Source organism: Python bivittatus, unplaced genomic scaffold, assembly GCF_059951505.1.
Source record: "Python bivittatus isolate LINGU-HERP-01145 unplaced genomic scaffold, Pbiv_v1 ctg000660_np1212, whole genome shotgun sequence".
In the NCBI taxonomy this organism is placed as follows: domain Eukaryota; kingdom Metazoa; phylum Chordata; class Lepidosauria; order Squamata; family Pythonidae; genus Python; species Python bivittatus.
In genome coordinates this window covers 1484378-1500322 of record NW_028277092.1, presented here as the reverse complement: position 1 = coordinate 1500322, position 15945 = coordinate 1484378, and the positions used below count along the sequence as shown (strand labels likewise).

The 15945-nt window shown below is 55.7% G+C and overlaps 1 protein-coding gene across 1 annotated transcript; it reads right to left on the bottom strand.

Moving 5' to 3' along the window:
* Nucleotides 1-474: 474 nt before the first annotated feature.
* On the bottom strand, nt 475-15692 carry LOC103059951 (inositol-trisphosphate 3-kinase B-like). The gene is made up of 8 exons (XM_088151106.1): nt 15560-15692; nt 11955-12445; nt 7398-7482; nt 6619-6832; nt 4827-5031; nt 4645-4746; nt 3523-3594; nt 475-1585 (listed from the first exon to the last, which is right to left on the bottom strand). The coding sequence occupies exons 2-8, from the start codon at nt 12342-12344 to the stop codon at nt 1346-1348; spliced, it is 1308 nt and encodes a 435-aa protein (XP_088007232.1). The 5' UTR covers nt 12345-12445; nt 15560-15692; the 3' UTR covers nt 475-1345.
* Between the last annotated feature and the right edge of the window lie 253 nt (nt 15693-15945).

Sequence of the window (15945 nt, the reverse complement as noted above, 5' to 3'; positions counted from 1 at the left end):
AGCTGGGCCTGGGTTGAGCAGCAGGGAGGGGGAGAGGCGCCGTCACTGTCTGCCCCTTGCCGAGGCACGGGCAGAAAAAGGGGCATTCTGTGTCCGCTTCTGCTGGCTCCGTTGCCAAACCCCTCTCCAACAAGCCACTTGGGGAAGGGCCTCTCTCCTTTTCACCTGTGAGCTTTAATGCAGCCCTTTCCTCATTTTTTCATAAGGACTAGAATCTTGGCTTTTTGCAACACGAGAGGTGGAACGCCCACTGCAATGCCCGAACTCTGAATCTGGGCCGGCACAGAGCAGTTGGGCGGTTGCAGGGGCGGGTGGGGGGTTTGGCTGCGGCAAAAGGTTTCTGAAGGAGCTGCAGACCCTGCGCAGGTGAAGCAGCCTGGGTGGAATCGGAGGGAAGAAAGCCAGCATTATCCTGGGGGATTTGAAACCAGAACGGTGAGCTGGGCTTGGAGGCTGTAAAGAAGGGGAGGAAAAGGAAGAGATTTGATCCCCTATGTCAGTTTCCCTTGATTTTAAAAGGCAGAGAGAGAAGATACTGGAATGTCATCCAGATAAGAACTGGAAGATGCATCCGTGACCGGGTTTTATTTATCTAAACTTGCTGTTACAAGAGGAGGCTGTGTTCCTTCCAAATGTACAGTTCCAAACTTTAACAGGGACTGACTGCCGTTGCACGGGTACAGCAGCTCGTGTTTGCCCGACACGCTGAATCGCAAAGTAGCCAACTTTCACCCGAGTTCCGTGAAAGCCCGGCCCTTGCGATTAGCTCGTGCCTCGGTGGCTTGCGCGAACCCAGAAAGTTGGGCTAATTGAGTAGACCACGGTTCAGTTCACCACAGGCCATCACAGCTGATTTCCCCGCCCTGAAGGCCTGGCTTGGATCCATGTCTGGGCGACGCACAGCCTCCTGCGCTCGCAGATTAATCTCAGTTTGGATCCCGTTCAGCTCGTCGCTGCAACCGGCTCTCCTTTTCAGAGCACAGCCTTGCTGCGGAGGGGACTGAAAACGGCCAGGGGAGCGTAAAGGCCCGCTCTGAGCGGCTGCGGGGGGCGCGGAAAAGGGAATCCCAAGGGGGAGGAGGAGACGCCGCTACATTCATCAGGCCGTGTCCACAGACCCAAACTCGCTGCGTTCTGCTTCTGCTGGCGTTTCTAGCCCAAACCGCCGGAGTCTCGGCGAGGGCTGGGATTTGGCCGCCAGCCCCGGCTCCGCGTCTGGCCAGGCAGCCCTTGCGGACGCTCCCAGCCGCCCCCGAGCAGCACGCCTGCCACCCCCGGGGGGAGTCGGGCCGAGCCCTCTCCCGCCACACTAGGCTCTGTCCAGGCTCGCCCGAGGGTGGCACGCTCAGGAGGGCCCCGGTGCCGGCTCCTGCCTTTGCTCGGCTCTGGCCAGAGTCTCCCGGATGGTGCCGGTGAGGTGCTGCAAGCCAATCAGGTAGCCGTCCTCGTGGCTTCCGGGGGTCCAGGCCACGTCGTGGCAAAGGTGGGAGTTTGCGGGAGCTGGGAGCGTCTTGCCGAAGTCAATCATCCAGATGCTGGCCTGGCCCTTCTGGTCGTGGAGAAAGAGCAGAGAGCTCCCAATCACCTGGTTGGTGGGTGGGTGGGTGGGTAGGAGAGGGAGGGGGAAGGGAGGGATAGGAAGGGAGGAAGGAAAGATGGGAGGGAGGGAGGGGAGATGGAAGGAAGGAAGGAAGGAAGGAAGGAAGGAAGGAAGGAAGGAAGGAAGGAAGGAAGGAAGGAAGGAAGGAAGGAAGGAAGGAAGGAAGGAAGGAAGGAAAAGAAGGGAGGGAGGGAGGGAGGGAGGAGAGATGGATGGATGGATGGATGGATGGATGGAAGGAAGGAGGGAGGGAGGAAGGAAGGAAAGAAAAAAAGGAGGGGAGAAAAGAAGGTCAAATAAATTCCCCCAAACCAGAAGAATATTCAGGCCTCAGAAAAGTGTGCTAGGACTTGAATCAGAGCCTTGAAATGCCGCCCACCCTGGGAGAAGGTTTTTCTTTTTTGGCAAAAGCAATTGTAAATATTACCGTACGTAGTACAGCAGATAAACAAATGAAAGGGGGAGCACCCCCCCACACACACCCTACTGCAAAAGATGCAAATAGAAAGGGTTCGCCCGGGGCCCACCCTCAAGCCCTTGTGTGGCGAGACTCAGCTGCTACCCTGAGGCGCTGTGTGCTTTAAGCAGGGGGAGCAGCCACTGAGCATGCAAAAAGTGCCTTCTCTCACCAGGGAGCACGGTTGGATGCAAGAATCCACTGCTTTCCAGCATCCCTGTAGCCCGGTATTTTTCAAACGCTGGCTGGGGAATTCTGGGAGTTACACATCTTAAAGTTGCAGAGGTTGGGAAACTGCCTCAAAGGAACCAGACTTCATCTCTTCTTTTGCAAATTAAATGTCCAACCTTATAATGTGCCTAGTTCAAAATAAGTTCTACTGGCTGCATTCACACAGCTCGCTTAATCCGATTGTTGAATATAATCCTTTTGCCTGGATTATGCAACGTGCTGAGCCATAAACTGAGCCCTCAGGCACGAAAACAAAGGCATTAAAAACCATCCGGGGATAAAAATCAAGCAGGCTTGAGAGGTGTGCGAATGCCTCTGCTAGACCTTGAACGGACCCAGTTGCGGGTCTTGTGTGAGTGCGGCCCTTGGGTTTGATGAGGTTTCCTCGCAAGTAAAGTGCCCAGGAATCGCTGCAGTTGCCTGTACTTAAGCAGGCCATCTCCAGCCTGGGCCCTCCTGATGGAACCGCAACTCCCAGAGTTCCCCAGTACGGCACTTGGAATTATGGGAGCTGAAGTCTAATTCATCCAGAGGGGGCCATCCCTGAATCACTCCAGACACTTTCAGCTCTCAGCCATTTGGCGGGTAGGAATCCCAGTCCGAGAGCAATTTTTTCCTTGTTCTTCCCAAACCTCCCAGTCCAACTTGCATTGGTAAATTCTCAGAATGAGGGGAGGATCCCCTCCCCTCCCCTCCCCTGGTTATTTTTAATACAGGTAGTCCTTGCTTAATGACAATAGGGACCAGAAAATTCGTTAAGCGGGGCGGTTGTTAAGTGAGTTGCGGCCTATTTTACCTTTTTTGCAACCGTCATTAAACAGATCATGCAGCCATTAAGCAAATTGCACACTTCCCCATTGATTTTCCTCGCCAGAAGCCAGCTGGGAAGGTCGCAAATGGCAATCACATGACCCTGGGACGCTGCAACTGTTGTAAGTGCGAGCTGGTTGCCAAGGGCCTGGATTGCGATCACGTGACCGCGGGGGTGCTGCGACGGTTGTAAGTGCAAGGACCAGTTGTAAGTCTCTTTGTTCAGCACTGTTGTAACTTTGAACAGTCGCTAAATGAATGGTTGTTAAGTGAGGACTACCTGTAGATGGTGTGTGTTGGGGGGGCTGCTGGAGAATTTTTTTTCAGAGCTGCTTTGATAGAACAGGTTATCTCTTGCCCCAGTGGATAGCTCTGAAGCCCTCGGCTTTCCTCCTTTTTTGGGAGGGGGGTTCCCAGCAATCACCTCATGCCTCTTGAAGAAGATGGACTCAGCCAAGGCTTGGCGCAGATTCTCCAGGCGTGCCAGGTAGGTCTTCTGCAAGGCAAGGCGAGCATTAAATGAGGGAGAGGTGGGGGCCCGATCCCCCCAAACCTGTCTCTTCCTAGAAGCATGCCTCACCAAGAAAAAAAATTGAAATAAAGATAAGAGCGACTTTAAAACAATGGCTTGGGTGGCCACGACTGAGGGCGTATTTGCAGAAATTGCAGAGCCGTGGTTGGCTGAATAAGCCACCCCTGCCGGTTTTCAGTTCGAAGCGTGGCTCGCCCACCCCAGCTAGCAAAAGTCTGCATCTGCTTTCTCCAACGTGGAGTCTTCCAGTGGCGGGACAACGATGCCCACTGGAACTCGCCCCAGTCAATCTGAGGACACCAGGCTGAGGGGAAATGGCGCGCATGGACCGAGGAGCCCGAATTTTCTCTGGGGTTGCATCCCCACAGCCCGGCTGCTGAACTAGCCAACGTTTTCTGAGCAGACTGACACAATGCATCATAAACTAACCAAGCGTGTACCGTTGGCTAAGCCACAAGGAGGAAAAAAAAACTGATCAAAATGAACCCTAAGCTTAGCCTGTTTGAGTGTGGCCGCCAGATCCTGAAATGACCAAAGTACGTTGTGTGAACGCGACAAATCCGTTTCCGTAACCGTCAACTGAGCGCTTTCTTTTAACTTGGCGCAAAGAAAGTTAAACGCTGAACTTTGTGGGCAGGTGCTGAAACACCTCGCAGGTTAGGCCGGGTTGACGGAACCACCTTAAAGGCCTAGCGGAGGCATTCGCACGGCGTGCTAACTTAGATTATTTTTAACCAGGGCTAGTTCTTTGTGGCTTAATCTGATGTTCACAGCAAGGTCATCAGGGTTCACGGACGGTTCCAAATATTGTACAAACCTAGAAACAGAGTAAGCCAAGAGATTATTTCTTTTTGGTGGCCGAACTCTGGACTTCACTGGGCTGGGCAGACAGCCACAGAATAGCAAAAAATAAAAATAACCCCCCCACGCACACGTTGACTCGGCCACTGATCCAAAGCGCGGCCCCGCCTCTGAGCAAGCGATTGTGCCTCTCTTCCTTCCCCGAGAGCTCACCAGAACATCCACGCGGTTCTTCACAAACTGCAGAAAAATCTCGACGATCTGATCCTGGCTCCGCGTCTGCTTGAAGTCTCGCTGCACGGCTCCCCCCTCGATCTGCAGAGAGAGTTTAGAAAGGGGGGTTTCCCGGCCGCTCCCCAACGCGCACGCGCACGCACGGCTCTTCTGCCCCTCACCGTGATCCCCTCGATCCGGAACCCCAGGGAAGCGCTGGAGCTGATGTTTTCCCTCCAGTGCATGTAGCGCGGCTTGGTGATGGCGCCCTGGCGGCGCTCCTCCGCCGTGGGGGCCCAGGGGTCGATCTTCACCATCTTCTGGTACAGGTCCCGCCGGGGGGCCGGCCACGGCTGGCCCTTGCACACCTCGTCCTCCAGGTACGTCCTGAGCAACGGGAGGGAAGGAAGATCAGCCGATGCTGGTATCGGCGAGCTCGGATTCTCCCTCCAGTCCACTCGAGAACTTCCCGGTGGATGGGACAAAATGGCGGGGGGGGCTTGGGCTGCTGCCTCGTCCAGTGGATCGGGAGGCCTGTGTCTGGATTCAGCAAGATTGGCAGAGGGAGGTGCCCAAGCGGATCTCCCGATTAACGCTTCAGGCAGCCCTTGGGGGGACGAAACCCATAGCTCAGTGGCCACGGACCTTCCTGGCATGCAAAGGCAGGGGGGCCCTTCCGACACTTGAACTACAGCTCCCAGCATCCCCTGCCACCAGACACGTCAGAGCAGAAGGCCCTGAGGCTGCCTCCCTTTATATCCGAGGTGCACCACCTGAGCCCCCCAGAACCTCGGGGCCTCAAGAAGTCATTCCTAAATGATTGTCTTTCATGAAGAAGGAGAGAAAGGAAAACGTATGGCGGCAAAGAAATCATGTGGAATTGGGTTCAGATGGAAATGCTCTGGAGGCTTACTTGCTGCAGATTGGCTTTTTCAAAGCCTTATTATGCCAGCCTTTGTTGACCACCATGAGGACCAGAATCTTCTCTGATATTCTGCCATTTCCAGATTCTTAATGAGCAAGTACTTTGACCTGGTTTAGGTCAACTCCTGAGTTTTTGGACCGAGGAACAGGTGAGGGAGAAGTTCAGCGGCTAATCAGGACTGTGAAGCTGCCTGGATTCGGTGCCCCAAAGGTAGTGGGTCTCCATCTCAACCACTTAAAGATGGGTGGACTTCAACTCCCAGAATTCCCCAGCCAGCATGCTTTAAGACGTGTGCTCAAGCAGGCTGGCTGAGGAATTCTGGGAGTTGAAGTCCACATATCTTCAAGTGACCGAGATGGCGACACACTCCCCAAAGGGCTGGTTTTGCACTCCAAAGCACCATCCAAATGCTAACCAAGTTTAGCATGGTGTGCAAATGGTCTGCTCAATCTTTATCTGATCTACTTAAGCCTGTTGTGGCATCAGAATCATGGCTGGCTGGGGAATTCTGGGAGTTGAAGTCCACCCATCTTAAAGTGGCCCAGTTTGAAAAACACTGATTTAGAACCTCTCTCTCTCTGCAAACGAGGTGCATTCAGACTGTTGTAAAATGCTTCAGACTCAATTCCAAAAAGGGGTTCCGGAGCCCGAAGCCGGTGTGCCGCTGTTTAAAACAGCTCAACGATCCGGAAAAGAGGAGACTGTTTTATGGTGCAGCAGACAGGCGCTGCGTTCACCTCCCTGCACACTTGGGAGCACCTTTCGGAGACCAAACCCAAGCCTGCATTGCTCGTTTGATGCCAGGCAGGATTTCAAGGGGATTCTCTCCTGGGCTTGCTCCTGGGCTGCCAAACTGAGGTTGCATCTTCCTGCCCCCCACCCCCCCGCAAGGCCATTCCAACGTGCAGATAATGCGCTTGCATCTCTAGGTGCAAATCTCCCCCACCAACCCACGCTCCCTCAATTAACAGCCCCTCCGAGACTAACTGGCCGGTACCAGGTTTGGCCCAATCCAGTTCCCCCCTCCCTGAGAGGCGGGCAGCTCTGACCTGGTGCCCATCTTGCAGTCCATGATGCTGGGGTTCTGAAGGCCGCGGAGAAGATCGTCCATCTGGATGTAGCGCTCACCACCCACCTCCACCACCCCGTGGTAGGCGGGCACAAAGGGGCGCAGGACGTCCGTCATCAGCTCAGCCAGGCACGCCTCTTCCACGGTGCTGAACCTCTTCAGGATCTGCCCCCCTTCGCTGGGTTTGAAGTTTCCTGGAAGGAGAACAGACGGGGAATGCACGGGGGTGACGCTCCGCCATTGCTCAGTCCCGCCTTTCTAAGAGATGCTCGGGTGGCTTGGAAGCCGTGACTTGCACGGGTGCCCACCAGGGCTCCCGGCGACCTGCCCGGTCCCCAGAGTGTGGTCTGCCGCTGTGGCTCTGAGGGTGGCACTGTGCCAGCTCCCATGCTGGGAGGGGGCCAGGCTTGCTTCCAAAGCTTTCAGAGAGCTGTGCCAAGCCGAAGCAAAGCTTTTGGAGAGGGAGGGGAGGTTGAACTTTTCTGCCTGCCTCACCCTCTCGCAAGATGAAAAGTCACACATGCACGCCCCCCCCACACACACCTTCAATGTGGAAAACTGTGGGATGAGCCAGGAAAAAGGAGACGCGTTTGCACAGCTGTGAAACAAACCTTTCCTGGGCCAAGCGTGTTAAACGGCATGGAGGGGCAGGGGAGAGCAGCCCCATGGCCTGTTCAGTCCCCCATTGGGCCTTGGCTACTGATCTCCCTCCCCGCCCCTCCCTTCCCGGGCACCCCCAGGTCCTGGCACAGTACAAACCTTCGTGCCCGGCCAGCTGCACCCAGGAGCTGCGTCGCCGCAAGGACCAGTGCACCATCGTGAAGAACGTCTTCCAGGACTTGGTCTGGAGGGGAGCCAGAAAGCAGGTGGCTGAAAATGCGGAAGCCCCAGGGGTGAAGCCAGAAACCCTGGGCGGCGGCAGCGGCCCCAAACACGGACATCTCAGAACGGGACTGGTTCGGCTGAGGCAGGGGCTGGGCCCACACGGCCCGCCAGGCCAGGCTCAAAGGGGCAGCGTTGGCTCTTTGGGCTTGACACGCACAGGGACGCAAAGACCCTGCTTCTTGGGCAACGCACGCTTGGCACGAGCTGCCAAGAGCGGCGCTTAACCCAACTCGCTTGACCTGCCTGCTTAAATGAATGATCGGGTTCACATAATACCTGGAACTGCAGGACGTAAAGTAACCCAACGGGCTGAGTGTGCAGAACACACCCACTAAGCCACCCCAAACAAACCAAGGTTAAAACTAACCACGTTTAGCACGAGCAAGTGCGGCCATTAGTTTTGCAGCTGGCTGAGTCAAGCATGTTGTGTGAACACGAGGAACGCTCTGCAGCACTGAAGGATGGAGGGCATGCGATTGCAGAGTCTGCTGAGCTTTAAGCGTGGTTTACTGAATAAAATAGGAAGCCAGACAAGCCACGTTACGTGTAATCTGTGAACCTGGCCATGTTGGGGTCTGCTTGGCGATGGTGGGTTGTAACTGCTCTGGGTGCGAACGGCCCGGCAGCCTCTTCCGGTGACGCCCCAAAATCTTCCAGCCTGGTTTTCAAACAGCTCTCATTCAAGCTGATTTTTAAAAAAAATGTCTTTCAAAAGTAAGTCTTGCACTTGCCCTTCTGGAGTTCACAAAACACGTTTACTCCAGTTATTGAATTCACCCATTTCCTGAGTTCATGCAGAAGACTGAACTGTAAACGTGCCCAGGGGCACTTGATGTGCGAAACCACAAAAGCACCACGGTTTAAAACCAAGCTTAGCCTGCGGGGCCAGCAGAGACCCTTGCCTCGATGCTGTGCCGACCGAGGCGTCTGCTGGGGGAGGGGTCAAAGAAGTCAAGATGGCAGCCCCGCCTGCATGATCAAAGCCCCACCCTTTTCATGGGCACGAGTGCAGGTAAGCAAGGCTTCCACCGTGCAGTTGCAGCTGCACCTTGACTTTTTTGACGCCCCTCCCTCAGCAGACGCCCCTGGGGGTAACTCAGCCAGCAAGCAATGGGATGGCCTGGGGGGAGGGCTGCAAATGCCCCCTCCTTCCTTGCCCAGGCCTTTCGCCTGCAGTCTGCAGCCCCCGGGGCGGCTTCGATGGGGGTGTCTGGCCAGCCTGGGAAGGGATACAGGGGGGCCGAACAGAACCCTGAGCGCCCGCGAGAGCAGCAGCAGCCCGGGGGCCCCCTCGCCGCCCACAGCCGTTCAGCTCAAATCCAGAGTAAAGGCTGCAACCCCGAGACAAGGAAAACAGACGCTGCTTCCACAAAGGAGCAAATTCCCGAAGCCTTGGAAGCTCCCAGCTGCTGGGGCCGGGCGCCAGGATTAGCTTCCCGGGCTTCTCTGGTGAATGCATGCAAAACGGCAAAGGGTTTGTTTTTTTCGCTTCCCAGCCCGGCAGCCCCGGGCCTCGTCCCCGGCCACAGCGAAGGAAACCGAGGCAGAGACGTCAGAGCCGCCTGAAGGGGCCCGCCAGGATTCCCACACGGCGGAGGAAGCAGGAAAGGAAATCTCAGCCCAGCAGCTGTGCCAAGAGGCCGCCTTCTGCTGCAAAGCAAGCCGGGGGTGCAAGCCAGGCCTCGAACCCTTTGCGCGCCAGCTAGCGCGGCCACGCCTGGCTACGCCTGCCGACCGCAAGGACGAGGGCCCTGCTAACAGCACGCAGCCTCTGCAGCAGCAGCAGCAGCAGCAGCAGCAGCAGCAGCACGGGAACCCCTGCGGTCTGTGCAAAGCCTGGCTGCAAGCCTGCAGAGTCGCCGCTGCACACCCTGCTCTGCTGCACGGAAACGCAGGCCTGTGGGCCGTCACGTGGCCCGTGCGCTAAGCGGGGGACTCTCGTCTGGATCTGTTATGGCAACGCGGCCGCTTTCTAACGCAGCGCGGAGGCTTTGCAAGCCTCGCCTGGGGACGCCAGGCAGGGAGGGGGGTGCCCACGCTCTCGCGCCCAGAACCAGCCGAGGGAGGGGCGTTTGGAAGAGGGGCTCCCCACAGCCGGTGGGCCCAGGGTTAAAAAACTAAGCCTGGCTGGCCGCGGTGCAAAAGAGGTGGAAATCAAAGACAGCAAAGACTTTGGCTTATTTTACTGCTTTTGCCGCCTCCTCCGCTCTCAGCTTAAAAGTGCCAGTTTGGAGGGCAGCGAAGCACCGGTGAGCTTTGCTGGGGCACCGGCTCACAGTCACGCAGCGCTTAGTAAAACAAGCAGAAGTTTTTCTTTAAAGGCCTTCGTTTAAACTGAAATAGGCGCTCGTTGTAGGAGGAGAGCTATATCTGGCAGAAAATCAAGAGCCGGGAGCCCCTCTTCCGGCCAAGCGGCTTTATTAAAAGGCAGAAGCTTTTATTAGAAGGCAGAAACGTATTAAAAGGCAGAAGGTTGGTTTGTTTGAAAAAAAGGCTTTGAAAGAAAGCTTTTGAAAAGCTGCTGGCTTTTAATAACTTTTGTTGGTCAGGAAAGGGGCAACCCGACTCCTAAGCAGACGCTCGGAAACTTTTAAAAAGTGCAGCGAGAAGGAACAGGTTTCATCTTTCGATTTGGACGCTCGAACGTTTGATGGGGGGGGGGGGCAAGACTGATCACAGAATTAGTATTTGCAGAAAGATATTTATCAGCCTGCCGGGCTAGCGAGCAAAGAAACAAACTGAATTTTAAGGAAGGACCAAGCTGCTCTCCGTCGCATTTGCTGCTCCTCAGGAATCCAACTTTTAACGCCGCTGGACTGGAATTTAACTCCCACAATCCCCACCCTGCAGGGTTGGGGATTAGGGGCGGTGAGGTCCAACCCCGCTCCCCCGGCCCTTGGGGGCCTCAAGCTGGGGGAGGTTGTCCTAAAGCGTTATTTGAAGTCTTCCAGACTTCCCTGTCAGGATTGTCCAACCACAGGGTTCTTTCGCTTTTGCAAAAGATTACAGGGTCAAACGTTCTTCTTTTTTTCCCCCTGATGGCTAATCTTGCAAAAATCCAGTGTGGGTATTTTGCAAACAACAGCACTTTTCACTGAACCACCGTTGCACTTCCTTCCCATTTTAACTCCATGCAGACCTCCTCACTTCCCTCTAAGGCAGTGTTTTTCAACCTTAGCAACTTTAAGATAGGTGGACTTCAACTCCCAGAATTCTGGGAGTTGAAGTCCACCTATCTTAAAGTTGCCAAGGTTGAGGAACACTGCTCCGAGGGAACCCAGTGCTGAATTTTTGGGCAGGAATTCAATCTAAGTCTCCACGTCGGCGGGAGATCTCCGCCTCCTGAGTTTCTAATACCATCATCTAACATCCACCTAATTTTCTCCTTTTGCTAACAACACTAAGCTGCAGGTTTCAGGCTTAAAACACAAGTCAACAAGCAAACCAACCACGGGTAAATCCTCCTGATCCGTTGGCCGGATTTCAAAATGCCGTCCTTTGTAGGGTGAGTTCAGCTTCGCTTCCCTGCTTCAGGATCAGAATGAAACTGCAACGATCCACCTGCCCGAATAAATCACTGATTTCTGACCGGGCGGCGCCCGCAGCAAAGATCTTTGGCCTCCAGATCTTTGAACCATGCCGAGAGATGAAACGCGGCAACCTTGGCTGAGCTCCACCGTTCTCAGCAGGGCGAGGGCGGGTTAGGACTCGGATGGGGGACCACACAGAGATCTCGGTGCTGGAAAAAGGCGGCGACCAACCGCTTCTGTGTTCTTGCCACGAAAAGTATACAGGAGTCAAGTTTGACTCAACTTTCAGGCCTGGATAGATGGCCCCATCCTTGGCTTACCTTGAAAAAAGGTGAAGTAGGGCCCAACTTGGTTAATGCTCGATTGAGAGGCCACCAGGAGTAGAAACTGGTTTGGGAAGTGGGAAAAAACATGGCAGAAGATGTAAGCCACTTCTGCCTGGTTGCCAAAAAAACAAGTTTGGTCTGGTGGTGAAGGCCCCAGGCTGGAAAGCAGGAGGTGGTGAGTTCTAGTCCAGCCTGAGGCACAAAAGCCGGCTGGGGGACTTTGGGCCAGTCCCCCTCTCTCTCTCAGCCCAGCCCACCTCACAGGGTGGCTGTTGTGGGGAAAACAGGGGGAGGAAGGAGCATTAGCTACATTCGCCGCCTTGAGTTAGTTATAAAAATAATAAAGACGGGGTAAAAACAAAAAAACCCCAGACCTTTTCAGGAAACCGAAGCTCAATTCAAAGAGAACTTTTTCCCCGTCTGACGAATCTCAAAAGCCTGGCTTGATTTACAGCCCCCCGTTGCGTAAGGACGGACCTGGATGGGTTGGGGGGTTTCTCCCCCTCCGGGGCCACCCTCCAAAGGGAAGGCCCACAGACCCCCGCCCAGCCCCTGCCCGCCGGCCTCCGCCTCACCTTCCTCAGCACCCGCTTCTTCTCTGGCACGGGCCTTCCCTCGGCGTCGCTGAAGACCTCATCCGACTCCTGGGACGAGCTGACCACGGACGAGCAGGTGGACGAGCCCGAGACGGAGCGATCGAACGGCAAGCCGGGGCCGGGGCTCCCCCGGGAGGGGGACGGCACCGGGGGCTCCAGCGAGGCCGCCCTGCCCGCCTTGCAGGGCGAGGGCCCCTGGCACCTTTGCAAGCCGTTGCTGGGAAAGGCCCCGCGGCCCCGCGGCAGCTGCCCCCTTCCCTCGGCCGCCTCGGGGGCTCTGGGCGGGTCAGGCCCCTTCTCTGCCGCTTCCCACCGTTCCGGCTCGGTGGGCTGGACGAGTGATCCGGACGAGGCCGGGAGCCATGCCATCGGGGCTCCGGAGGAATCCCCCCCCTGCGACGGACCGCCGGATCGCAGACCAGGCAACCCGCGCCCTCGGATGCTCCAGGTTCAGATCCTGCCAGGATCGTCTGTAAGGGAAGCCAAACGGGGGGCAAAAAGAAAAAGAAATCAGGAAAGGGACGGCACCTTTTCTGATACAACGTTGATCCAAGGGCAGCAGCTTTTGAAAATTACAGCTCGTTTCATTGCGGGCACAGCGTGGCTGAACTCATGTAGGATTTAAACCGGGTTGAGGTGGGGGGAAGGCAAATGTGCCGATTATTATTACTGCTTTGTCCTTATTTTGAGAGACAAACGTGTCTCCCTTCGTCCTTTCATGCAAAGCTTGCCCCGTTGGTCCTGCGCAGGACGCAGAAGGGGGCTTGGGGGCCGAGGATGCCATCCGGCACATTAGGTGGGAGGAAAAGCAGGTGAAGGCACCTCTGATCGTGGGGGTCCTTCTTGGGGGTCCTGTGAGGGTGCTGCTGCCGTAGATGGGGGGCACCGTGGGCATCTGGCAGTGCCTCGTCCCCACGTTAGCATCATCCTCCTGGTGTGGCTTGTTGCTTGTGAGAATCAGGTTGGGTCTTGAACACGCTACCCACCCTGACAACCGACCCCACAACTATTTATGTATTCATTTATTTATTAGATTTATCTCTGCCCATCTCCCTGTGATGGGGGACTCCAAAAATACCCCGTGCGGCTGCGTTCTGGACCAGCTGAAGCTTCTGGATACTCTTCAAGGGTAGCCCCCCGTAGAGCGCAATGCAGTAGTCTATATCTATTAACTATCAATTGTTAATAATGATCTGCCTTGCATTTAATCTGCACCTGCTCACCCAGCCCGTCTTCCCCTCCTTGCCAAATATTTCTGCGTCTTAGCACGGCCCTGCCACCCTGCTCTGCCCCTGATCTTTTCCGACTCCACGGGCCTTGCAGAGGAGAGTAGCCTCTTCTGCAGGCAGACGTTCGTTTTTCATGCCCTGCTAGGCTTGGAATGAAGACGGTGGTGGCGCATTGGTGATCTATTGGTTTATTACTTAAAGCATAAAAAAGTCCCATGCTTTTGCTGAGAAAGGCCCCTAAACTAGCTGCAACTATTAGCCACGTGAGGAAGAGAGATAGTATATCATCTAAAAGACCCAGCATGCAAGGAAAAAAGACTGGGGAGGGAGGAAGAAAAAAAAAACACTTAACTTCCCATCAGTGCATTGTTCTCAACCCACCTGTTCTTAAAGCGATTGTTTTTAATCACAGCAAATCAGGCCTAGAAACAGTTTTAAAAGCTTTGTTTTATATGTGGTTGTCTGATGTGTCTTGGTCTTGAAACTCAGGAACTTGTAAAACCAAGTTTGTTCTAGTGGTGTTCTAGTGGTTCCCATTTAAACACTGTAGGAGGAGAGCAGTAGCAAAAAATCAGGAGTCCGGCGGCACATTTCCCGACCGGCAAATTTTATTAAAAGGCAGACGCTCTCCTGAGATGCAGCTCGTGAACTTGTAAAATAGAATTTAACAAAAGCATCTTAATAAAATGCATTAGTCGCAGAAGGGGCTGCCGGACTCCAGTGACTTTTGAATAGTAGGTTTCCTGTCCTGGCCCAGGAGGGAATGTAATTAATCGAGAAATGATTAATCCAACAATGGTAGCGGGAGAAGCAGGAATTCCGCCGAATCGAGACGTTTGCAGGGCGAGCGCGCCCTCCTTCCAAACGACCTGAAAGGGCTGGGAAGGGCGGGACGCGGGACCAGGTTTAACGCTGCAGGTGGCCAGAGGTGCCGATAATAATCCCTCGAAAAGATTATTTCCTTGATTTGTGCCTTTTTAGGAAGTTTACTTCGTTGTTTTGGCCGCGTAGGAAGGCTAAGTGGGGTAAGGGCCCCGGGAAAATGAAAAAAATTAAGGAACTGAGATTGGCTCTTTGGTGCTTCTTTGGAGCAAAACAGGATCTACAGCAGTTTCTCAACCTGATGCGTGGACTTCACCTCCCAGAATTCCCCAGCCAGCCATGCTGGCTGGGGAATTCTGGGAGGTGAAGTCCACACAGCTTAAAATGCTTCTCCTTCGCCCAGCACTAAAATGGAAATAATGATTAAGGCAAAACTCCACTTTGGGAAGGAATAGACAGGAACATCTAAACCAGACTGCAAGGCAATTTCCCGCCTCCCTGCCCACCACACCTGGGGCACTCGGGGCTAGCAAGGTGCTGCTAAATTACCAGCTTTACCCGGGGAAAAAGTCCCAGAGAGCGTTGCCCACAACTTATCTTTGAAAATTCTGACTTTCCAGAATTTGAATTGTGGTGGAGTAATGAAATCCGGACCTTGGATTTCCGCAGGGCAGTTTCTGGGGCGTGACTCAAACACCGGTCGGGGGCCTCCGGCCAGCCACGCTCCCATCCCCAAATAAGCCCCTTGCGTTTGTAGAACAGGCTTGACTAGTAGCTGAATTAATTCCCTTTTTGGGGGTTGCACAATATTTGGACAGCTTTGCTTGCAAAACGCAAGCAAAGGGGAACCTGGCTGGCATGCGGGGTGGAGGCAAGCCGTGGGGTGGCACGGGGTCCTCAAGGAGCAACAAGGAAGCAACATTTTAACAGTGCAACGAGGAAGCGCGTTTGTCGCACCCGGGTCGCCGAAAGACCCAGTGGCCGGATTCACACAACCCGCTGGGTGCCGATCGCCCGGGGGGCTTGCGCTGGGCGGCCTGACGTGCTCCTCAAGGTGCACCGGGTGCACTCTGTTCAGCCGCTCTTTCCCGTGCCATCGGGAACAAGGAGGCGATGCGCTCTGCACATGCCCAGAAGAACTCTCAAGGGGGCAACCGGCGCGGAGATTCCTCCCCTCTGAAAGCCGCCCGCCTCCGACCGCAGGCAGGGCGATCGATACCCGGGAAGGGCAGCCGGGAGACCCCACCCAACGGGAACGGGGGACCCTCTCCGGCCCGCCCCCCGCCAAGCCGGAGCTCCCGGGCGCCCCGGATCTTGCTCCCCACGCGCCGCTCCCCACGCGCGCCGCTCTGCACGGAAGCGGCAGAGGAAGGGCGGCTGCAGCGGGCAGACCCCTCCCCAGTGCTTCTGGACCCCCGAAGGAGGCCTCGAAGGGCCCTGGCCGGAGCCCGCGGCTCCCTCGGCTCCAAGCCGCCCCTCCCCTGCGGGCCGCCCCTCTCCAGCGCCCCCAAAGCCCCCTCCTCAAATCCTCACCTGCAGAAGACGGAGCTACGGGGCGCTCACCCCGTCCCTGCGCCTCTGGCTGGCGGAGCACGTCAGGAAGGCGGGGAGAAAACCCGGGCAGCGGGGAGGGAGGGGGCGCGGCGGAGGAAGGAGGACCCCGCGGAAAGGCTTGCCTCGTGCTGCCCTCTGCTGGCCGCGGGCGGGAGCGCAGCCCCTCCCTTCGCCCGGCGGCCCCGCAGGCAGCGCCCAGGGAGGAAGAGGCGGAACTCTGCCCATGCTCGGAGGCACTCCCTCCACCTCGCTTGACGTGTTCGGTGCCCAGGGCCGGGGCATTAAAAGAGAGAGAGAAAGATGCGGCGGCCTGAAGTCAGGAAATTGGGCAGAGGGTCTGGGTGCGAAATGCTGCTCGGTCCCGA